Source organism: Eufriesea mexicana, unplaced genomic scaffold (genome assembly GCF_001483705.2).
Source record: "Eufriesea mexicana isolate 0111107269 unplaced genomic scaffold, ASM148370v2 scaffold3377, whole genome shotgun sequence".
Lineage (NCBI taxonomy): Eukaryota > Metazoa > Arthropoda > Insecta > Hymenoptera > Apidae > Eufriesea > Eufriesea mexicana.
Window position 1 is genome coordinate 280,090 of NW_016911411.1, and position 25,427 is coordinate 305,516.

Consider the following 25,427-nt stretch of genomic DNA (forward strand, 5'->3'; position numbering starts at 1 on the left):
AAGAAAATAGAAAAACTGAGCTAGAGAAAGGAAAGAAGCAAGTGCACGTATAATCGAAGCACCGTGCAAGGGTAGAGGCGAAAAAGTTGCGAAGAAACGACAGAAAGCCGTGCACGTTAGGCAGGACCTCATGGAGAGGTAGGAAAAATTCGTGGACGATAAATAAGGATCAGCGCGAGGAATAAATCTCGTGCAGAGGATCGAGAGCGAGAGGGGGCAGGGAGGAAGGGTGGAAGATCGCGAGGACGCGGGAATAAATTGAAAGAAATACACAAGGACAGGGCGCAGGGGGTGGGGGTGGGGCGGAGGGTGGAAAACGCTGATAAACGCTTGAATAATGGGCAGGCAAATTGCGGCGCGGGAAGAACGCGTGACAAACGAACGGATGATGCAAATTCTTTCGGGTGCACCGCGGCCACGCCGGAACTCGATGGTAAGCGCCGCGTTTCCGGTGGACAGAGCCTCGTGGCCTCACGGCGGACCTGGACGCGCCACCCCTGTGTCGCACTCGCCATTTCTCGCGGATTTTTATCGCCAACGACGTTGATTCCAGGGCTAAGCTTGGAAAATTGCACGCGAACTTCCTCTTTCTCTTCGCGGTCGAGGGATGACGGCCGCAGCCAGCGAAAGGCGCGAGTGAACTTGGCAATTGGATGTGTCACGGCTGCCAGAGCAGACAGCTGCGACAGGGTTAGGTAGAGCCTGGAATCTGGAACAGGGAGGTGGAGCAGGCAAGGCTGGAGAATTGTAGCGAACAGTCCAGGATTGGAAATTTGGAAGAACATTTGGAAAGATTGTAAATTGTCAGAGGCGACTGTAGGTGAAAAGGAAATAAGGAATTTTAGAGGAAGAGAAGCTTGGATATATTTCCAGAAAGAGAACAGGGTTCCATCGAGGGTGAGGAAGAATTACAGAAGCTTAGAAACAGAGAAGAACTTAGGGGTAGTTTTAGAAAGAGAGAAGAGAATTAGGTGGAGTTAGAAATTTGGAAAAGTATCCTAGACAATAGAAAATTGTCAGAGACGATTGTGGATGAAGAGGAATTATAAAATTTGGAAAGGAAAAAGAGAGAAAAATTAGAAAGCAGCTAGAAAGAAGACACAGTTTGATAAACCTTGGAACCTGGAACAGGGAATAAGAGGAAAGTCTAAAAATTATAACGAAGAGTCTGGGAAATTTGGAAAAATATTTGTAACGATAGAAAATCATCAAAGGTGACTGTATGTGGAGAAAAATTGAAGAATTTTGGAAAAATAATTGTTCAAAAAAGAAAACAGAGTTTGCTAAATTCTAAGACCTATAACAGGGAGCTAAAACAATCAAACCTGAAAATTACAGTGATCTTAGATTGGAAATTCGGAAAATTGTCACATGAGAAGAAATTAAAGAATTTTGGAAAAAGAAAAATTCTAAAATAATTATTCAAATAAGAGAACAGAGTTCGCAGAATACTAGAACCTACAACAGGTTGCCAGAGCAATCAAGCCTAAAAATTACACTGATCTTAGGTTGGAAATTCGGAAAATTGTCACAGGTGACTGTACACGAGAAGAAATTAAAGAATTTTGGCAAAAGAAGAATTCGAAAATAATTGTTCAAAAAACAGAACAGTGTTTGCTGAATCCTGTGACCTAGAACAGTTGCCAGAACAGTCAAGCCTAAAAATTACACTGATCTTGGGTTGAAAATTCGGAAAATTGTCACAGGTGACTGTCCATAAAGCGGAATTAAAGAATTTGGGAAAAGAAAAATTCGAAAATAATTATTTCAATAAGAAAACAGAGTTTGCTGAATCCCAGAATGTAGAACCTGTAACAGCTTCTCAGAGCAGTCAAGCCTGAAAATTACGGTGATTATAGATTAGAAATACGGAATATTCTCACACGTGACTGTACAGAGAAACTAAGCGAAGGAACTAGAGGCCTGCAAAGCATCTCGGATAATTCAGTTTCGTGAAAAATTGGCGATGCGAGGAGACCAGCGAAGAACGATCGGGAAAGGCCAGGAGAGCCGGCAGGGTGGGCCATAAAGCAGAAAATCTGAAGGAAGTTGAGCGCCACAAATCCAATCTAAAAGCCTCGCGTAAGATTAAACGCCACTTGAACGCGCCGCTACTCCCGAGACTTTAAACTCGCTTCTTAATGGCGCAATACGTTTTAACGCGTCCACGGCCATCAAGTGAAAGTACAAACCCCATGAAACGACTTACAGCTGATCGTAAAGCTGCCATAAGACACAGCACGTAAAAACCAGCCGAAACATTTTCAGAAACTCCCGCCATTTTCCCACGGAACTATTTTTCCTGCGTGTCGAATGCAAACCGCACGGAGGAACCTCGTGACCCGAAGGGATGAAAAGGGGGGTGAGAAACAGAAGGAAGAAAGGGAAAAATAAAATATTTTATAGGGAAAATTGTGATCTAAGAGATATTTCGGTGAAGTGATCCATTTTGTTTTTCCATTGTTTATTTATCGTGACCGCGGAGTCGGAAATTAATTGAAAATGATGGCGGGTGCCGGTGGCGCCGGGATGCTGAGGGCCAGGCGCAGAGATTGCAGCGTGAAACCGAACAGGAAGCTCGACCGGAAGTCCTCGAGGGGGATGATTTATGAGAACGAGGAGCTGAGACTGAGGACTATTCATATTAACGCTGAAGTGGAGCAAGGTAAAGGGTTTATGATATTATCGGATCGCTGCGCGGCTCTGAGTCAGGGACGCTCGGGGGGTGCAGTTCCCGCGCAATTTTCGAAAATTGAAATTGATAGATTTTTGCGCGGGACAGTCACGCCGGGTGATACGTATTTATGAGCTATAGCGTAATTATTGTTTATGGCTAGTCCAACTTTGTATACGATAATATAGTGCATAGGAGTTTGCGCATGATGATATAGCCTGGGTAAAGTAAATTATTATACCTCGGTTAGGGTAGTTTGCATAGTTTCGCGCAACTTGTATATTTGTTCAAGAAATTCCGTTTTGATATGTTATAAAATTATTGATATAAAATTATTAATAATTAATAATTATTATTATGGTACAAAGAACCATTTTTATTATTTTTATCATAGGTGGAATTATTTTAGGAAAATTATTACAGGTTGAAAGAAAATTAGAATCAGTTGGAGAACTATTCACCATAGAATCCGTCGACAACAAATTTTAATTTTACAATACATTACAATCACTGTTTTGAAATCATTATAACGTTAACTTTAAAAGAAATTCATCCCTGAAGAGGCTGATATGAATATAATTGCATAATTAAATATATAATTATGATCTAATATAATATTAGAATTTTAAATTGACGAATTTACAAATTAAGATTGCACAATTTATTGGAAATTCAAAAATTACAAAAGAACCATTTTTATTATTTTTATCATAGGTGGAATTATTTTAGGAAAATTATTACAGGTTGAAAGAAAATTAGAATCAGTTGGAGAACTATTCACCATAGAATCCTTCGACAATAAATTTTAATTTTACAATACTTTACAATCACTGTTTTGAAATCATTATAACGTTAACTTTAAAAGAAATTCATCCCTGAAGAGATTGATATGAATATAGTTACATAATTAAATATATAATTATGATCTAATATAATATTAGAATTTTAAATTGGCGAATTAACAAATTAAGATTGCACAATTTATTGGAAATTCAAAAATTACAATAATTTTCCTAAATTTTCTAATTGTATTAAACAATTTTTAAAAAAAGTTACAGCAATAGTTACATAAATTGTAATTGGAACACAAACAACAAGAATTACATACTAATTTTTTAATATATAGTATTCAGAAAATTCTATAATAGGCAATTTGTCTAAAAATTTCAGGAAATAAATTCTTCATTTTTCAAACAAACCAATTAATCTAATATTCCAAAATGAATTCTAATTAATTTCCACCTCTTTGGTGAACAAATGACGCAAGTGAAAGGGAGTCGAATGTTTTTGAAAGGGAGAGCGTTTCTCACTAGACGCTAGGGAGTTTCTCGTAACAAGTATGGCGGGCCTTGCCGGCAAGTTCTTTTCCGCTACAAATAGACACTGGCGTACACCATCGGCGAACCCATTGCGAACTATTTTCGAAACTTAGCCAAACGTGCCAACTTTGCGTCCGGCCGGCAGCTGTCGCGGTTCCAGTCACTCGATCTGCAAAACGCGAATTTTCCACCCCATTTTCGCGATAAATAACCAATAAATAAATACCCGGGAGAATCTCGAACCTCCGATACATAACCTAACCTTACACTCGAATAATCGGAAAATTAAAAAAGAAAAGCGGTACACGTAAAAGAAAATCGTGCTGGAAAATTCAAAGATGTGAAGACTGAATTTTCGATCATTGACAATTGGTGAAGGAAAATACATTTTTTAATGGAATATATTAAATAGTGGAATTTTGAACGTCGATTATCGTGAACACCGATGTACACCAGTGATAAGCAGCTGTTTAATGGATCTCGTTAACATTCTGAACGATTGACTGAAAGCCTCTGATGACGGTGAGTGTACTGATCTTCTTATTTCGCGAGAAGCTTTCAGCAACGCTCGATTCCACGTATATTTAGCGATCATGCTTTTGGTAGGGGTTTGCACAGGAATTGATGGCATCGATGTGTCGAATGTTGAAATTTTCCGAGCAATATATACGATTTATGCAGCGTCTAAACATTCTCAAAGGGGATATGTAAGATAGGTGATTATGTAAGCAGCGTTAATGGTGTTTGTAGCGTGAGAAAGATATTCGAGTCATAAGAAAGATGATTTATATGCTGGGTGTTACGATCCTCGGTTATGAAATATTCTTCCGCGAAAATTTGTCAGAGGTTGATAACAAGAACTCCGTGTTCTTTTCGAATTTATTAGTCCGTGGGGGACTCGTAAATTCCAGTGATATTCTAAAATAAACTATCAACAAAAAGACCTAAAATCGTGTCCTGGAAATGGAGGAAAATTTTGAGATAAAAGTGTAGCAATATTTTAATACCTCTAATAAAACAAATAAATAAATAAATAAATAAGGACGATAAAGAAATAATAATTTTCATAGTCAATTACTTTAAAAATTTTTCAATTTATTTTCGAAATAGAAATTTAATGGAGGTAATAATTGTAATTTTAATTTAATTGACTAGAAATTTGAGAGAATATTTAAATAGGAATCGAACAATTTTATTTATTTATTTATTTAATTTTTTAATGACGAAGAAATTGGTTACGTGGAAAATTGGGTAAAATAGAGGGGAGCTCTGAATTTTTAATTAGGAGAAATTAGATGGGGAGGTTGTAGAAAATAAAAAGCGATTATAGAGAAGTTAATTTCTAGAGACAAAGCTGATGAAACGTTTAAAACGTGTCGAATATTTTCACACAGGCGAAGAATCGCGAAAAGACGGCTATTTTCTCGAAATTTGTTTATCCATTGAGCCAAGAAAAGCTTTGTTTTGGCAGCACTGCTCGCCCACGAGGATCGCTTGTACCGGAGCTCTAGAAACCCAGATGTCGTCTCTGTGCGGGTTCTTGGAGACCGTACAGGCGCGGGAGAAAATGTATTTCGAAGGTCTAGACGGTTTCATGTCGTGTGAAATGCTCGTGTTACGCAATGCTAGTCATATCGTCGAGATAATAATTGCGTTTAGATTAAAAATGAAACCGAAAATATCTGTCAAAGCTTCCAATTTAATTTATTGAATTTTCTTTTAAGCAATCACTGAAAATTTCAATTACAGCTTTTAATTTAATTTATACAATTTTTTTCTAAGCAATCACTGAAAAATTCTGTTAGAGCTTTTAATTTAATTTATAGAATTTTTTCTAAGCAATCACTGAAAAATTCTATTAGAGCTTTTAATTTAATTTATAGAATTTTCTATAAGCCACCACTGAAAAATTCTATTGGAGCTTTTAATTTAATTTATAGAATTTTTTTCTAAGCAATCACTGAAAAATTCTATTAGAGCTTTTAATTTAATTTATAGAATTTTCTATAAGCCACCACTGAAAGCTTCAGCCAGAGCTTTTAATTTAATTTATAGAACTTTCCTAAGCAATAATTGAAAAATTTTATTAGAGCTTTTAATTTAATTTATAGAATTTTTTCTAAGCAACCATCACAATATTTATCAGAGCTTTCAATTTAATTTATAGGATTTTTTCTAAGCAACTCCTGAAAATTTCTATTAGAGCTTTTAATTTAATTTACAGAATTTTCTATAAGCCACCACTGAAAATTTTTATCAGAGCTTTTAATTTAATTTAATTTAATTCATAGAATTTTCTCTTTTGTTTTGCTATTGGTATAAGAATTTTTTAAAGAAATTATAGGTATTATAGCGAAGCTAGAAATTTGTTTTTCTTTTTAATCTAATTTTGATTTCAATTTTTCGTCACTGTGGGTGTAAGGAAATCATCGAAGATTTTAGTGCAGATTCTACGAACTGAGAGTATTCTCAAGAGCTTTCGCATAGCTAGAACAATGAGTCAATGGCAAATTCTTGAGGTGGATGTTACGCTTTTCACGCTTTATTATAAGCTGTTATTGAGAACTGTTTCATCATTTCATGTAATTCAATATTCCAACCGAGTTTTTGGTTTTCGCTAAAAGCTATTCTAATGAATCACTAACACGTACAATTTATTCACAGAAAATAGTAGAATTTATCTAGAAAGTGAATAATTTGAAAAAATACAGTCAAATGAATTTAGAAAATCAGTCTTCTTCGAAGCAAAAATTTCAAAAATACATTTCCTTTATAATTTTAATTAATTTAATCACCACTTCTACCAATGCACCTATACCAAATTACTCCAGAATAAAAATTCGTACAAAATCATTCTTCACTACAATTACTATCAATTCTGCCACACGATAGCCTAACTCAAGCCACACTACTTAGCCATTACTACTGTCTTGAGACAATTTCACAAAATATAATGCAGAGCAAAACTGAATATATACTACATCAACACTCTCACATCCCTAGATTTAATTTCTACTTCAATACATTCACAAAAGAAAATAAAAACGGGTTCTCATTTGCAAAAATTGGAAATAAAATTTTTAAGAAGACTATCAGCGTTAGAATTTTTACAATTTTCTAAACACAATAAACTTCTAAGTAACAATTGAATTTAGGGGTGTGAAAGACTCTCCCCTTATTATTGGCCTCAGAAATATTATTCTACGATTTTTCCTCGCAAACTTCAAACTATACCTAACTATCCAAATATCAAATATCAACTATAGATTTAATTTTGCTCTTCACTATAAATCCAAATCAAAAATCCACCCGCCACCCTCGTCTCACTATAGTATTATATACCAATGTATAGTACTGTTGGAACCTGGATTTCAAAATACAATACGGGTTCTAGCAACAGGACTACGTTGGAAAAATACAAAACTGACACTGAACTGAACTGACCTTTCGTAAATTTTGTGGCTACTTATATAATGTTAGTCCTTGGTGAGGTGAAGATGACCATTGGCCCTTAGTGAAAGAGATGCAGAATGTATATACATCAGTGTGTCCCGTAAGTTTCTTTCGCACCACGTTGGAATGATTTTAACAGGCAATTCTCTAAATTCTGCCAAATACTGCCAAAAATAAAGCGAAAGCCGTTGTAACAGAAAAAGGACCCGAATTGGCAGACTGACAAGGCGTCATTTTTCATTCTAAGAATACAAAATGCATTTCGCATTAACTGTAAGAGTGTTGGAACCTAGATTTCAATATACAATACGGGTTCTAGCAACAAGGCTACGTTGGGAAGATACAAGTCGATGGAGAGGAAAAAACAAAACAGAAATTGAAACTGCAACTGACTGAACTGACTACTGAACTGAAAACTGTATTGAAACTGTCTTTTCGCAAATTTTGTGGATGCTTATATAATGTCAGTTTTTGCTGGGGTGAAGATGACCATTGGCTCTTAGCGAAAGTGGGAACGAGTCAATCGTTTTTGGACTCTGAAATTGGTCTGCGTTTATCAGCCAGGCCCTTCTAGTGACTAAGGGCCAACGAATTGTTAGTCATCCAACAAGAGGAAAGCTGTCACAATTCTGACCTAGGATCTTTTGAGTTGTCTCCCACAGTCGGAAAACGCTCCCACCACGTGTAGACCCTTTCAGACCCCGTCGTAAATTACCCTAAATTATTATCTACTCTATCAGTCATATCCACGCAAAAGATGTTGTCACAGTCGTGATCTGCTACATACATGTCTGAAAGAAGAAGCAAAATTTGTCTGCGTTTTGGTCAGATTGGTCAGGCCCTTCTAGTGACTAAGGGTCAAGGAATCGTTAGTCATCCAACAGTATTATATACCAGGTACCAATACGAATCACACGAATCCATTTTATCCCGACTTTTATCCACTATACCATCACCTTTATTCAATCATTCACACTTTTCTAGCTCAAGAAAGATATTAAATACCTGAAGCAAGTAATGAAACGTTATTCACGCGGCAAAACGCACAACCCCAGTATCCACTGATAATTCGAATTATTAAGCGTCATCGATCCACAAAGAATGACGTCGTTGTGTCCAATTCGCGGCTATTTTCTCACCAAAAATCCATCGTTATCTAATTCCAAGCACTGTACCACGTACTCGTCACTGTCTCACCCCTCTCTCGCCATCGTCATGCTATTTCTACCTGTACGGATCTCGCAATTCCGAAGGGGTCTGTTCTTCGACGTCAGGCGAACGCCAGACGCCCCTTGCGTCACGCCGGATTATTTTCAGGCGTTTTTAAAACGCTTGACAGATTACATTGCAGCGCGAAGGAAACACGCCGCGTCCTAATCAACGATTCGTCATCGTACGAGCCGCGTATTTTCTTTCGTACGTGTCTCTGGCCCAGGCCTGGTCTTGCGTCACGGTAGCCATCGCTATGGATGAAACCCGAGACCCCGGGAAATTTATTTCTCTTCTCGGTTATTATCGGCTAACATCGAATACCAACCAGCCACCGAATCTCAGAAATCAAAGTTAAGGGTTGAAATCGGGCAGCAACGTTCGAGGCAGGGTAATCTCGATACTCGACGATCCTTTCGTTACAGAAACATAGTAATTCGAAGGCTTTCTGCCATAAAATTAAGGATATTTTCAAAACGGTAAATAGGAAATTAATTTTTGCAAATTAACAATAAGACGTAGAATTATTTTACTTTGGTATTACAAGCTTCGATGGACAATTTTAAATTCCAGATATTAATTAATAATTATTGGGATAAATAACTATCTGTATTTTATAATTATCTTTATTCTCTCCTAAGGGAGGTACATCTCAAGTATTCTGACTATTTCGCGTAGAGAGTGAAAACTAGAGTGAAGAAAAGGGGTACGCGATTACAGCTCGTCCTGTTCCCCTAATTCTTATCTAACGTGTGAAGTAAACACTTCACACATTCCGGGAACTTCTGCGGCGCATAGTTTAATCGTTTGAGTCTCGAGCAGAGCTTGAGGCCTTCGAAAAGGTCGAAAAACCCCGATCTTCGCGATAACGCTTGCCTTAATCGAGTGCGAAGAAGTCTAAACGGTGCGATAGCGCTTGTTTAATTTTATGTCGAAAAATCGCAATCGTCGCAATAGCGCTTGTTGTAATATGTTGTAATATGTGACGTACATGCATCAGCAAAGTTGTGCGCGATCAAAGATATAACTATTTCTCCTGAGAGAATAATTTTTCTCTATTCGATACGTTAAGACGTATCTTATTTTCAACAATAACGATCTTCAGAATCTGATTAAATGGCGACCGAGAGTCGCCTCTGGATTGCCAAGGGTTAAGACGAGTAAACGCGAAGAAGATAAAATTGCTAATTTATAGAGGTTTCCGTAGATGATGGTAGATGGTCCATTTGTGAAACGGAAACATCCGAATCGACCCATAAATAATCACCGAGAATTCCTGCCCTAGAGGACCCGGCTTTTTTTAGCAAACTGCTATGAAATCCGAGGAATATGTTTGGTGAGAAAGAAAAATACGGACCCCATCTTTGAAAAACAGGTTCTCGAGAAAAAATTCCGCAATCGAAACAAACAAGGGAATACTTACGGGATAAAGAAGATATATTCGCGAAATGTGGCATTCCGAGGAGGGAATGTATCGATTAGAGAGGTACGAACTAAACGTAGCAAAGAAAACACAGACGCCTGTATTTATTCCTCTCGATAAAAGCAAGTGCAGGATGAAAAATAAGAGTACAAGAAATTCTCGGGCAGAGATCTCCGCAGACGCGCGATAAATTGGTAAATAATAGCCGAGAGGATCGCAAGAGTAACACGGATGACTAACCCAACCCCAGGAAACCCTAGCGCTGGCTGGAGGCTTCGGGCGAGAGGCTCCCCTCGGACTATCGAAAAACACGAAAAAAATACAGTCGAAACGTCCCAAGGAAAATACACACAGCTACCTATTTACTTCCATCTATTACTCAGAGGAAAACAATCGCGGAACACCATGGAGGAAGACAGAGATAGGAGCTGGGACCGAGCAACGAGGCCAAAAAAGGATGCCTGACAGGAACTAGGCACGGATCTCTGCCAATCGCCAAGAATGTCCACAGAATCTCCATAGAATCTGCATAGAACCTCGACAAAGAGAGGGGAAGAGGTTGCAAGCTTGGGAAAGTCTGTCCGTGACTGGAAATTTCGACCAAGGGACTCGGAAGCGCCGAAACCGCCAAGAAGCCGCGAAGCCCGACCCTAAGGAGACCTCAGAGGCGAGCCCCGGGTCGGAACACCCTGAGGAACATGGACACCAGCAGCGACCACGTCGCCACGTGACGACAGAGTCTTCGACCAGGCTGATCGTAGCCAGCAGCTACTACAAAAGATTTAAATAGTCGCGCGCGCGACGGAGAAAGAAGCAGAGGGCTGCTGGGCTTCAGCTGCCATCCACCAACTAGTTTTGCTTGGAGGCTCAAAACGACACGCTTCTCCGCCACTTTTCGAACGTTCTCATCCACTTGCTGCATTTTGACGACCATTTGCGGTCTGCATCGTGGATCAGAGCAAATCCCGAGGACTATAGCCATCAGAATGCACAGTGATCTATCGCGAAGTTAGAGGGACACTTTGACGAGGATTGGAGGATTCTGAAGAATCTAGAGGAATATTTTTCACTGTCCATGTGGGGGATAGGCGAATTATTAATTGCTATTAATTTTTCGAATTTTTAATTATCAACTTTTAATCGTTGCCAATTTAATTTCGACGATTGTGAGACTGTTCGCGAGTGTTCAAACGTCAAAAACTGATAAGAATTTACTAGTGTTACACATTGGTATATTTCTGTGAACTCTGAACTACTCTGAATTGGGAAGACAATATAATGAAGAGGTAGCTGGAAAATAGTGTCAACTTTAGTGAAAATCGAAGGAATTTATTCACACAGCGTATTTTTGATGTACTATTAATTCATTCGACTGTGTTAAAAATTTGGTAAGCAGTGACGGATGTATAATTCATGTAATTGGGTTGAAATAATTTAAAGAATATCCGTAGGTCAGTTTTAAAAATATTCCATTAGCTATATGAAAATGAAGTGATTTATTTTTCTCCTCATAGTGCTTCAACTTCGTTGAAAGTTTATTTTCCGCGAAATTATGCGAACGAAAATACAAAATTAACGTACGATGTTGCCTTTCGGGAAGCTCGAATGCAACGTAAAGCTTCTCGAAACTGTACTTAAGATCGTGCAGGTTGTGCGTGAAAGAAAATTTATGGATTTCGCGGAGCGTTTACTGCCGGGTGCAAGATTTTACCTCTGGAAAATCGTAAAATTTGTAAAATAATCCGGCTAACGGCGCGTAAACACACGGTGTGCTTTAATGCGATTCAAAATATATAGTGTTTGGAAGAACATAATGATCGAGATGACTTCTTCGTGATTACATAAGTCAACGATTCCTCGGCGAGCTTAGCTCTTTCATAAATCATAAGAGGAGCATAAATATTTGCACTGAAAATTAATAGACTTTGAATAATTCGACAGCCTATTTGCAAGCTATTCGCGATCCAATTCTCGCGCGAGCGAAAACCTTTTCGCGATAATTACCGTGGAAATTCGACTCGACTTCTCCGCGGAAAAGCTACCTTGTCTGCGGAAAATCATACTTCGGACGGCCGAGAAAATTGCGAGGAAAAGAAACAGGATTAAAGAAAGGCGCGGGAAAAAAACCAGGGAAAAACAGGATAACTAGCCGAGAGTAATAAAGTAATAAAGCTAATAAAAGAGTAATAAGAGAGAAGGAGAGAAGAAAACCGGGGTCTTATCGATTCCCAGCCTCCGCAAAAATTCATCTCTCGAGCAACCGCGCCATCGACGAGGAATGGCGGAAGTAATTACCCGAAGACGTCAGAAAGTAAAAAGGAAAAATGAGAAATAACGGTACGAATGGGAAAGAAAAAATAAAGGAAATAAAAATAAAAATAAAAATAAAAATAAAAATAATTAGAAGACTCGTGTAACGCCAGGGAACAAGATCGAGGGATTTGGAGCAAGGACGACGAGCGCCACAAGGTGGCTCTGTTTCAACGTCGCGAGAGACGAATGGCTTGCACGTTGCCCGAGATCACCGATCCATCAGACCGAGTTAGCCAGCTCCTTCGCCGCGATAAAATGAGACCTTACGTTCTTCTCGAGGAAAATCAATCGTGCAGACGACTGCTCTGGATGCCACCACAGGAGGATCTTATTTGTCGAAGCATAGCTCGCGCGGTTGTTTAACGATACTTGCGAGAGAATAATCCCGAGGCGTCGGGATCGACGCGTGTGTCGAACGTAAATGAGCGGACGTGAACCAGCGTAGTTCGCGCGGCGGCCGCGGCGCGGCGTTCCGGTGTGAGGTCTGGCATGGAGAAATGGGCAAAGGGACACGATGCAGAGAAGAGAAAGGGGAACGAGCAGAGGCGAAGAAAAAGGGAGTATGTTCGAAAGGCGATTTTTTCCTTTACGCTTCGAGATAATTGCATAATATAAAGGTTTTCTTGGAGAAGATACCATGGTCGTTTTAGCGTAATGGAAAGGTGGCGGAATTATTACGAGCAGTATAACGAACGTATCGTTATGGGGGTATAGTAATTTAGGCGGACCGGAAGAAAATTGTTCTTAACTGTAGTAGCAGATATTTTTATTCTTTTATCACATTTTATTATTTGTTTTAAGTAGCATATTCTTAATTTATTAGTATATATTAGTAGTATTAAAGTAATATATAATTTATTAGTAGTATTAGTATATTAATTTATTCCTTATTTTGGGAATTTCGTAGAATTTTGTTGTTTAGTCCTTTAAGTTTAATTTAGTTAATTTCGTAGTATATATTAGGAGTACGAAAGAAGTAGTATATAAAATGGTATATAATTTATTAGTAGTACATATTAATTTACTCCTTATTTTGGGAATTTCGTAGAATTTTGTCTTTTAGTCCTTTAGGTTTAATTTAGTTAATTTATTAGTATATATTAGGAGTATGAAAGAAGTAGTATATAAAGTAGTATATAATTTATTAGTAGTATATATTAATTGATTCCTTATTTTGTGAATTTTGTAGAATTTTGTCTTTCAGACTTTTAAGTTCAGTCTTTTCTTTTTATTATTATTATTTTTTGATATAACTTTTCATGGTCAATTATTGGCAATTTTCCACGAAGGACGGGGATAATGTTCGTTTTATTCTCGACTCGATTTCTTACTCCTTTGAAAATTAATTTGGATCTTGTTCGCGAGTTATTTTAAGATTTTCCACTATTTTCTCGAGCGACGAAATTGATCGTTACAGACAATTTTGATGTTCTACTTTTGATGGTACTTGGTAGTTAGAGATGCACCTTTAATTAACTCCTCGAGTGTTTCGCATCGCGTGCTCATTGGCCTATACAAGTTTGTTTCTTTCCATCGTTAGCTTTGACGAACTTTCCTCCAATTAAATATCTTCCCCAATTAATTTGTTACGCATTCGGTCGCATTCCTAATCACCTTTACGTATCCAATTTCCTTAATTAGCCCCACCCTCGTGCTCGCAAACATATTTCCAATTAACCTTTCAATTACGTCATCGTGCATTTATCGATTCGCCTGCTGTGTTTCTCCAAATATTTGACAGTATAACTTTGCGAACTATTATTCCTCAGTCACCGGTTACAAATAAAATATTTACGCAATTAAAAGCACATTTTCCACGAGAAAGATTTCTCTTTCATCCCCGCAAAATTTCGATGCAAAAACAAACTAGGAATTCGAATAAAAATTTAATTTAATATACAGGGTGGGCGATCAATTTTTGTACGTATCATGGAATTTATTTTTCTAGCATAGTCTATTCTATTATTTCTGCATGGTCTATTATTTCTAGTCTAGTATAGTATTCTAAAATTTAATTTCGATAGATGTTCCACTGAATAAATCAAGTGGTTTTAATTGTGGCTCTAGAAGACGACAAAATTGAAGACTCACCCTTTTAAATTTTTGCAAACATCATACACCCTACAGGGTTGTTCCACGACTACGTGGCCTAGTTCTAAATTGAAGTGCAAAATCAACGCTTCTCGCAAGATTTTACACTGCCCTAGTTCTACATCTCCTCTAAACACCTACAGGGTAGGAAGGAAAAGGGCCTAACACTTGGAACTTTTACACTCGTCAAAAGGAATAACAAATGTCCACTCGACACAAATTCCAAGATCAATAGCTCTAGCTCGCTTCCTCTCGTGAATACACCCTATAGCTATCTACACACCTTACTACTCACATCTCCTCATCCTCCATTTATCAGTAATTAAAAATCGTTGTTAAAGAAGTTTCGAAAATAGGCAAGATGAAGTTCTGAAAAAGTTCTAATTGAAACAGTTATGGAAAATCTAAATTTAAAAATATATCTGTTCAAATTCCTGTATGGTTTCCATATAGATCCCATAAATGTTACTCCTTGTCATTCATATAAGTTCTGGGATTTAATGTACATTACTAGCACATTCTAAAATATTCACATTCCAAGAAATTATATAAAACTTCTAATTGAAACTGTTATGGAAAATTAAACTTTAAACTACATTTGTTCAAGTTCCTGTATGGCTTCCATATAATGGGTGTTCCAAAATTCACAGAGAACACAGGTTTTTAATTAAAAATTGTAAATATTGTTTAACAATGAAAACGCACTGTTCTCTCGTGTAGCATTCCATTTTTAATAACCATGAATTGTCAGCTGCCATGCTGTTCCTTTTCTTTCGTTGGTAACACTTTCCCACACAAATGGCGCAAAATTAAAATCTTGCGCGAATTCTGGGACACCCTAGATCCCATAAATATTGCTCTTTAATTCCCATATAAATTCTAAGATTTAATACAATTAACCCTTTGCGCTCGACGATTTTTTGACTAAAGAAGGGCACGAGTTGGAAAATTTTCTGCCATAAGGCTGATGATATTTCTTAAGCAGTAAATAAGAAATCGTATAATAATTAACACGTACAATTATTTAATTTCGATACCTCGCACATTGTTACATTATTTTAAATTTCATATATTAATTAATATCGAGCTTCGAAATTTTATTAAATGGGGATTGAAAGGCGCCTCTCGAGTGCAAAGGGTTAACACTATTGCACACTCCTGAAAACAAAAAGGAAGAAAGAATCGACTTTCTTTGAATTATTTTATCGAAAAACCTCAAAAAAATTCTTTAAAAATTCCCCCAAATTCCAGCTTCTTCACCCTACCATGCCCCCCACCGGCAAACCAAGTACACCGAAAAATCGAAACCGGTTCAGGAACACGGGTTCCAGCAGTGAAATGAAATTTTATTATTCCCATTGTTTCCTTTCTCCCCCGGCGCGTTTCTCCGCGCCAAAGGAGGGCGCTCGCGCTCGTCTCGCCCCCGGCTGGCTACGTCACTGCGAGGAGTACGGAAGTAGAGGGCGCAACGCGGAAAACCGTCTGAACTAATTCGGAAAAACCGGCGGGTATACGCTTGAAACTACAAGGAACCGGCTTTCATGCCCAGTCTAACGGCGTCTCGCCTCCCGAAGACGCTTTATGGAAAAAGTTTTTAATATTCTCCCCTGCCTCCACCCTCTCGCGCTACCCTCTTCGACCTGCCCGGCGAACGAGGATCGCGAGATGCCGGGAGAGGAGAGAAGGAAGAGGAGAAAGGAAAACGAAGACGGGATAATGACCACGGGGCACAGGTGGATATGATTCTCGCTGATAGAATCTGCATACACCTTGTTACCGGTACTACCCTCGCGAGGGGGTGGTATCAGTCACGGGCAAAGGGAGGAAGAAATTTTTCGCGGAGAGAGCGGAAAGTGGGAGTTGCGACAGGGGGAAGAGCGATCGCACGCTCCGCGATATTAAATTCTGCCGCGGGATTTTTGCAACCCCTTTCGCGCATCCCGCGACTCGCGGGTTGATGGATGTTCCACGGATTCGTTCGCTTTGTCTCGCTTCTGCAATTTTCCCTGCGTAGACTGGGTCTTGGGTACTCCCGGATTCGGTAAGTTTGTAGTCACTTTCAATGGGGTGGATTTTCGCGTGAGGGGTTGTTCAATGCGAAATAATATACAATTTTGCTTTAATCGTGGCGTGTACATGCAGAAACTGGAAAATATGAAATACGGAAAGGAGAAATTAAAATTTATTTGCAATATGTGCAGTTGTAAAACGAAGCTTCTATTTTAGGAACGAAATATAGTTTTTAATATTGTGAGAATTGTATATGGAAAAATATTTTCTTTGTTCCATTGCACGGTGAATGAAAAATTCGGGAGATTTATGTCGAACAGGGTATACTTTGCACTCGACGATTTTTTGGCTAGAGAAGAGTAGAAATTCAAAGATTCTCTACAAAACAACTGACGATATTTTTTTGAGAGTAAATAAAGAATTGTGTAATAATAGAATTGTGGAATTATTTGATTTCGATACCGCGTATACTGTTACATTATATTAAATTTGATATATTAATTAATATCGATCTTCGAAATTTTATGAAATGGTGATTGAAGCACACCTCTCGAGTGCAAAGGGTTAATTAAATTAGTAATAAATATATAAAAATAATTAGTAATTAGAAATTATTTGCTGAAATTTCTGTATACAATTTTTAAGTAATGATGATAATTTTAATGACCATATTTTGGTTATTTGATAGATAATAATGATTAGAAATTAGAAAAATTTGAATATACTAGTTGAATTGAAATGGTTAATTAATTAATATACAAAAATTATTATTTTCCTGATTAATTAGAAATTTCGAGCTTTAAGAAAGCATAAGTATTTATTACTCGCTTAATAATTGAAAATAATTTCGAATATAATTGATAATTATTAATTATAATTAATAATTAAGAAATAATTACAATTAATAATTGATAATTTACAATCAGGGGTTTCGATGTTTAAGTACTTTTTGGAAATTCGAATTTCAGATCGAAGAAATAGTTTCTTGGGATTTCACGATAATTTTGGATAGTGTGTACAGGTTAATTCAGTCAAGTTACTCGGTTTAATTACTGCACGATATTTTTAAACCCATTAGCGGTGGTTTCATCTCTATAATCGATTCCTGAAGCAGAAGCTCTCTAATTATTGCTGCTCATCAGCTTCCAAAGCATATCTGCAAAATCTTTCCGTAGAAATAACAGAGAGCAGAATTGCACGAGCGAGACACGTTGTAATTATATTAGAGTTTTAACGTAATTATCCGCTGTAATTAACGTTATTGGAGCTTATTAAGCGAAGGTACTAATAGCAGCTCCTGCTGCGTTCTAGTTTCGCCTGCATTAAGGAAAATTTATTTCAATTCGAGCAAGGAGTTGCCCGATCCTCTTGAAAGCAAGATGAAGTTCTCATTTCGAACAGAAAAATAAAAAAAAATAAAAAAGGAAAGAAAAATCCACACAGCTAGACCTCAATTATTTTCCAATTTACGTCGTCCTATTATTAAAGTCGAATTAAAAGGGATACCTGTTCGAGCAAACTCCATATACACCATCTATGCTAATTACAAATTTAAAGGTTAATTTCTCCTTCGAAATTCCTTCGTGCTCGTTAAATAGACATTGCGAATATGCGAGAATTTTTCTCTTTCCCATTAAATTTCGAAATTTAAATATTCCCATAAAATAAGAGCGATTAAAAATAATAAATAATAGATATTAATACCACAGTAATTAACATAAATATTTTCCATGCCACTACAATTACCCCACAAATGCAAATAATTAATGTAAAAGCCAGCCCGACACAAGTTTCAATCCCTTTGTTCGTGTGCACGTGTAGCAAGAAAAATGACAGAAAGGGGGAAAAAAAATTTATCTCGCGAAAAGCCATCCACATTTGCAAGCCTAATTGCAAATCCAAAGACGCAGGCTCCGCAACAGTAACAACGAAATACCTTAATAACGGGAACAAAAGAGCAGGTAAAAAGCCCGGGAAAAATAGCAGTGGCAGGAGAGAAGCAAATCCCGGTGCCGGGAACATTCATACCCGCCGTCGAGCGACGCCAAGCCGGTGCATTCGCGTTGCGAAAGCACGTGACTGCACCAGCAAAATTAGCATACGCGGGGAACGCGATCCGCCGGCGAGATCGTCAGAAAACGCGAGTTGACAACGCGACAATGAGCCGTTCTCGAGGAGCAAGCCACGTCGCGGCGGAACCGCCCTCCAACGTGCTCCGCCGATCAGAAAACTCGCTTTCTTTTGGATCTAAGAACGCGGTTTGACGTAGTTTCACGTGGTTCGAACGCGACCGATGCAGGAAAGTGAGTAGCTCGTGGATCAGTCCGTCGTTTCAGGAAACAGTCACGGATCTCTCGTTCCTTCGCGAAGCGAGGACACGCGTTTGAAGGTGTTTGAAGGTGTTTGAAGGTGTTTGGAGGGATTTCAAGTGGTTTGACGACGACCGATGCAAGACAGTGACTAGTTCGTGGTTCAATTTGTCGGTTTGAGAAGATAGTGACGGATCTTTTGTTGTTTCGCGGAGAAAAGGGATACGTTTGAAGGTGTTTGAAGGTGTTCAGAGAGATTTGCAGTGGTTTGAACACGACCGATGCAAGACAGTGAGTAGAGTTAGTGGATCAATTTGTCGTTCGAGAAAATAGTGACGGATATTTCGCTGTTTAGCGAAGGAAGGAGACGCGTTTGAAGGTGTTTGAAGGAATTTGAACGCGACTGATGCAAGACAGTGAGTAGCTTTATGGATCAATCTGTTCCTTGCAAATGCAATAACAGATCTTTCTTTCATTTCTGAAGGAAAATGGCGAATTTGAAGGGATTTGAAGTGGTATAGAGTGGATTTTTGCAGGGAAATGAATGGTGATCTGCAACCTGACAGGATTTTCGTTGATATTTGCATTTTTTCGAAGCTTGTGCACCTTGGAGAAGTAGTAAGATGTTTTGTAAAATATTTTTTGGGAATGGATTCCTCTCGTTTGACGAATTCGTGCTGGTTTGCATGATGATGAGGTTTCGATCAGAATTTACACCGTTTTGGTGTTTATATACTTTGACAGGAAATTGGAATACTTTTTAGACGAGTAATGTAGTACTTGAAGCACTGAAAAATGGAGTACTAAGGTTTTGATTGGAGTTCGAATTTTTTGAACATTCATAATTTCAAAGATCACCTAGAAATTCTGTAGAAGCTTTGTGTGTAGTGTGTGATAGCGATTTTCTCGTTGTAAAATTGACGATCGACTGACCATGACAGAGTTAATTACAGTGACAAGATTTGGATTAAAATTTACATTTTTCCAAAATCCTTTTAAACTGTCTACAAAACAAATGAAAATAGATTTTGTGTGAACTATAAGAGTTATATTTTGTTAAAACTTTGTAAAATATTTTTTGGGAATGGATTCCTCTCGTTTGACGAATTCGTGCTGGTTTGCATGGTGATGAGGTTTTGATCAGAATTTACACCGTTTTGGTGTTTATGTACTTTGACAGGAAATTGGAATACTTTTTAGACGAGTAATGTAGTACTTGAAGCACTGAAAAATGGAGTACTAAGGTTTTGATTGGAGTTCGAATTTTTTGAACATTCATAATTTCAAAGATCACCTAGAAATTCTGTAGAAGCTTTGTGTGTAGTGTGTGATAGCGATTTTCTCGTTGTAAAATTGACGATCGACTGACCATGACAGAGTTGATTACAGTGACAAGATTTGGATTAAAATTTACATTTTTCCAAAATCCTTTCAAACTGTCTACAAAACAAATGAAAATAGATTTTGTGTGAACTATAAGAGTTATATTTTGTTAAATTACAGTTTATCAGGACGAAGTGTCTATTAAAATTATAATTCACTATACATTCCGGGAAAAGGAGCAATCGTTGCTTTCCCAAGAAAATGATTTTCCAATTTAAATAATTAGCATATTGAAACAGCGTTGATTTTGTAATAAATCCAAATTAAAGATGCAGAGAATGTTCTCGAACTTCAAAGAAATCGCATATCAAACATAACGAACGTCTGCATTCTGAACGAGATTAGATATTTTAAAGGAAATGTTGGCAAAATGTGATCTCTACAGAAACAAACAGAAGAGCCGTCCCTTTCCCGTGGATTCTGGGTCTTAAAAATAACGAAGACGTGATTCCTGCTTTGCACTTGAAGCAGAAGTTACGTCAAACAGAATCTCACCTCCTTACGTTTAATTTTGGAGCTTAGGAAACTTATGAAGTCGGACATGATAAAATACAACGTGTAAGCTCGATGCGTGAGTCATTTCGCCAAGAATTTTTCATTTCAAAAATCACCCCTCGATTTTCAACTTTGAACCACGAGCAATGCGATTTTCTGTACCCTCGAGTGGCAAATTAAAATCGCAAAGATGGGAATGTAATTTCCGCAAAAATCCAATTTTGCGATACGAATTGACGATCGTACTGACAAATTTTCATCCGGGGAAAATTTATTTCTACGAGGAGGAGGGCGCGCGAATTGGTTGTGCCGTGTTTCAGAGTACTTGATTAGGTTTCATTAATTATCCTGGAGGAACGTGGCATAGAGGAGTTAGTGTATTAAAGGTCTTTGTAGTCCTCGCGAGCGAAAGCACGACTGTAATCTCGCCAAATGCGAGGAGGCGTAATGGTATTGTAACACTGACTAATTTTACTGACAATGGGAATGGCTTTTTCTCCTGACGTGATTACTCATTAAATTGCAGACGAGCCACGTGTCTCGCGTTGAATCGCAATTATCGCTCTATCGCCCAGCACGCGCAATTTCTGCCTGCTTTCTCCGTATATTTTCTACGCGTTCTGTTTCGATAACGGGGTTTCGTGCTAGCCAATTTTTCGAGGAATTGGCTGAGCTTCGAGTAGACTTCGTGAGAGAACTCGTTTCCATTAATTCCTTCTCTCTTCGGTATCGTTTATAAAATCGAAACTAATATTCCTTTGCTATCTAGAAAATCGGAAAAAGTTCCTTTTCTTTTAAAAATCATTTAGAAAATTGCGTGAAAATAATCTTTCTTCGTTTCTTTATTTTCTGGAATTAGCTTCGATAATGGAACTTCGAGTTTTGATAAAGGAACTCATTTAAACTCTTCGGGGATGAATTTTTCTTAAGTTAACGTGGCAATAATTTCAATTCAGTAATTATAAATTAAAATAAACCGCCATTTTTTCTATTTTTTTTTATTGTTCAGGGATTCGATGGTGAATAGTTCTTTAATTAATTCCAATTTTGTTTTCACATATGGTAATCGTAATTTTAAAGAACGTACAAATATATGCCAGTACCCCTGAAGTGGTTAAATTAATTTCTATTCTATCAAAAATGTGCATATGAAAATGATATTTCTTTGTAAAAGCAATTATTGCTTGACATACTGTCAAACATAAAATTTGATTCCTAGAAATTGTCAAATATTCCAACGAAAGTATAATATTCCGTGATAAGATGCCTCTTCAGAATAGCCTAAGTGAGATTTTTAGGTATTTTTGGTTCTGAGATATGTCCAGACATCGTGAGTTTGCGTCGTTTATTCGATTGCTAGAGGAGATTAGGTATTAGGATCATCCAGAGATAAGAAAAAGGAGAAATTGTAAGAGAATGTTAGGATTCTCGTCCTACGTTAGACGTCAGGACTTTAGACATCAGTTAAAGGCCAGATCAGAAAGCGAGGTTCAAAAATTGCTATTTTTGACAGAAATTAGGTCAGTGGATGTCACTTTTACAGGTACCTCTGTTTCATAACAGTGACAGAATGTTGAACTGTGCGACACGGATAATTTATTTCGCTCCTTTATTCTAACCGATGACTAATGACATTTGCTAGCATATATAATGAGCAGCTAGATCCTGTCAAATGCGTATACACGTGTACCTTTACCTGAGAACACAGATTCACAACTTGTCGACGATGCAAGCATGGAAGATTAACAGTTAGGCTACGAGAATTATGACAAGTGAAACAGAGCCACCACAGGATAGACACAGGCAAGGTTTATAGTTGGTAAATGTACCACACCGTGTAATATTTTGACAAGTTAGGTTAATTTTGAACAAAAATTGGTACCTGCATTTGCAACATCCTAGTCTGCATACTGACCAAGCGATAATAGACCTGAGAAAACGTTATTTAGGATAATTAAAGGGCCTAATGGCCTGACGAGCACCTGTGGACTGTCAACTTACTAGCTTTTCGCGACGAAAGGAGTCTCGATAAATCTGATAGAACAAGATGCACACTGGCTATGACAGTGAAGACATCACAACGAACGATTCATTAACTATACTCACTAGCTCTCAAATTATTATATCGAAGACCAAAATTAAACTCCTGGAGAAACAGATGCCAATGACAGACCTAAGTACGACTCTGTCCACGATATTCAGCCTCGCAAAACAAGCCTCGAGAATTGATATACTCGACGAGGTACACGCTCTTCAAACATCCCACTGCACTCGTACCTCGCAGCGAACTACTAAAAATATTCAACGCGAGTTGACAGCGACTTGAAACCAAACTACCTAGGGCGACGTCCTAAGAGCAGCTCTGACAGTCTGGTCGCTGTCATCGTGAGATCATTCGATGGAAAATTATTATTGGACCGAGAACTATTATCGAATATTATCCTGGACCTTCTGAGTTACACTCGAACCTTCCAATCACTCTGTTTGCTGCGTTCCGTTTAGGTTAACGAGTTGCAAATTCGTCTAAAGGGCAAGATGACTGCTGCACGCTGACTCTGTGACAAATTAACGTTGCAGAGTCGAGTTTGAATTTTAGACGAAATGGCTGTTGGTTTATCGAATCGCGAGTTGCGCCCAGCCTGACGATTCCCGAGCTAGCTTCGCGCTCTTGGATTACGCGCTCTGCTTTGCGCTCTCGTTGGTCTTGGACTAGTTCGACTATGCGTTTTTGACATCGGTGACTTGAGGATATCGTCCAGATATCGGTTTCCGAGCTGAGAACAGTTTGCTACCGAGTGTCAATAGACTGGTCAACGTAGAACGGTCGTTATCCGAGCGTGAGGCTAGACCCGATGACTTGGCAGGTGATTTATGACCTCGGCTAGGCCCCCTCTCGCTGAAGAGGATTTTATTAGATACTTAGGACATGTCTCACCCCTATGGACACCGAATTTCGTTACTCTCTATGACCGACAATGACACGGAAAAATTATCAAATCGTGGAGATCTCAACAATCTGTCAATAGATTGCCAGTTAGGTATTCGTCTATTGGTTAAAGTTAGATGGTCGATATTCGAGTAAACGATAAACCCGGTGACTTGGAAGGTTATCCACGATGTCATCCAGGTCCTCCACTACTGGAGAGAATTTTATTAGCTCCCAGGGTGTTTCGCACACCCGTGCAATCGAAATTTCGTTAGTTTCGGCACCCAATAATAGCCTACGCAAATTACGTCATTAGAGCGATTGGAAGGGTGAGCGATCAGAGTTAGATATTCATCGCACTGTGTGAGCGGAGGCTTCGGGGACTGGCGTAGGTGGAGGATAAAGACGTTGGCAGAAAGTGTAAGTGCGAGGATCTTTGTCTATCGAGACGTAGGTGGATCTGGAAACAGATAGAGCGCGGATGTAGGTGTAGACACGAGCAGGCGTCTGCGCTGGTGAGTTAGGTCTGCACGATGATCGCGAACAGCCTGAAAGTACGGACACGTACTCCGGGTAAAAAATGTCTCCTCGTTCTATTCGTATGCGAAAACATCAAAGCGGCTTTGAAGTTTTTAAACGAAACGCATCGCGCCGTCGCGGAGCGTGCGGCTCGCCCGGCGAGCTACCTTTCGTGCGAGACCCGCGAGGAAATCATTTGCACCGGCTCGCGCAGCAGCGTTTCCCTCGACGCCTCTCGGTGGTTTTCCGAAAATTCCAAAAATAGAGGAAACGCCGCGGCGCTCCGCTAACCGCGCCGCGCGCGCGCTAGACAAACTAACAAACATCGTCATGGCAGATTAAACGCGGGGCCCGGGTAGAGACGGTAATTTCGCCTTTTGACAAGTTTTCGCCTCTCGCGGCAACGTTTCGTTATCGTCTGGAGAACGACCGCCATAAATTGCCCCAACTGCGAGTCTCCTATTATCCCGTCGACGCGCATTTAAAGTTCCACGCCGAAGTTCCAGCTGGAACTCGAAACCCCCTCCGGTACCCCTCGCTATTGTCATTAACCTTATCGCTCTTATCATCGCGATATTATTATTATTGTCATCGTCATCGTTATCGTTACTAGTATCGTTACTATTATAATTGCTGTTGTTACCATTAATCGCTATCACTATTATTTATTATTATTATTACTATTACTTTCGATATTACGTTATCGCTAATATTGTTATTATTATTATTATCATCATCACTACCATTATTGCTATTAGCATCATTATTATCGTTATCGTTACTAGTATCGTTACTATTATAACTGTTGTTATTACCACTAATCGCTATCGCTATTATATATTATTATTATTACTATTACTTTTGATATTACGTTATCATTAATATTGTTATTATTGTTATTATTATTATTATTATTATCATCATCATCACTACCATTCTTACTATTCTCATCATTATTACCATTATTATGCTCGCTATCATCTTCACTATTATTATCTTCTTAGTGTCACCTTTGATATTGTTATTATTATTATTATTATAACATTATTACCATTATTACTACTATTATTATTACTCTTCTTAATATTATTAGTACTATCACTACTCCTAGTAGCACTATTATTACTGCTATTAGTACTAGTGTAATTATTATTATTATTATTATTATGATCATCGCTATAATTCTTATTATTACTTTTAATACTGTTACTATTACTATTATTGCTCTGTTATCATTATCACTACTAATATCCTTACTCTTCCTAGTATTGTTAGTACTACCACTATTCCTACTATTATTGTT

General features: G+C 38.2%; 2 protein-coding genes across 3 annotated transcripts in view; one reads left to right on the forward strand and one right to left on the reverse strand.

Moving 5' to 3' along the window:
• Positions 1–25,427, reverse strand: part of Ror (tyrosine-protein kinase transmembrane receptor Ror) — a gene marked incomplete at its 3' end in the record, with an annotated part of 382,334 nt that overhangs the window by 232,996 nt on the left and 123,911 nt on the right. The gene's annotated exons all lie outside the window — the stretch shown is intronic.
• Positions 12,488–25,427, forward strand: part of LOC108550914 (uncharacterized) — a 31,380-nt gene continuing 18,440 nt past the window's right edge. Inside the window, exon 1 of one of the 2 annotated variants that reach the window (XM_017904831.1) lies at positions 12,488–12,951. In XM_017904831.1, the coding sequence (XP_017760320.1) occupies positions 12,906–12,951 (46 nt within the window). In that variant the 5' untranslated portion in view covers positions 12,488–12,905. Of the gene's footprint in view, positions 12,952–19,180; positions 19,218–25,427 lie in introns of those variants that run through there. The other variant, XM_017904832.1, reaches the window with a different exon arrangement.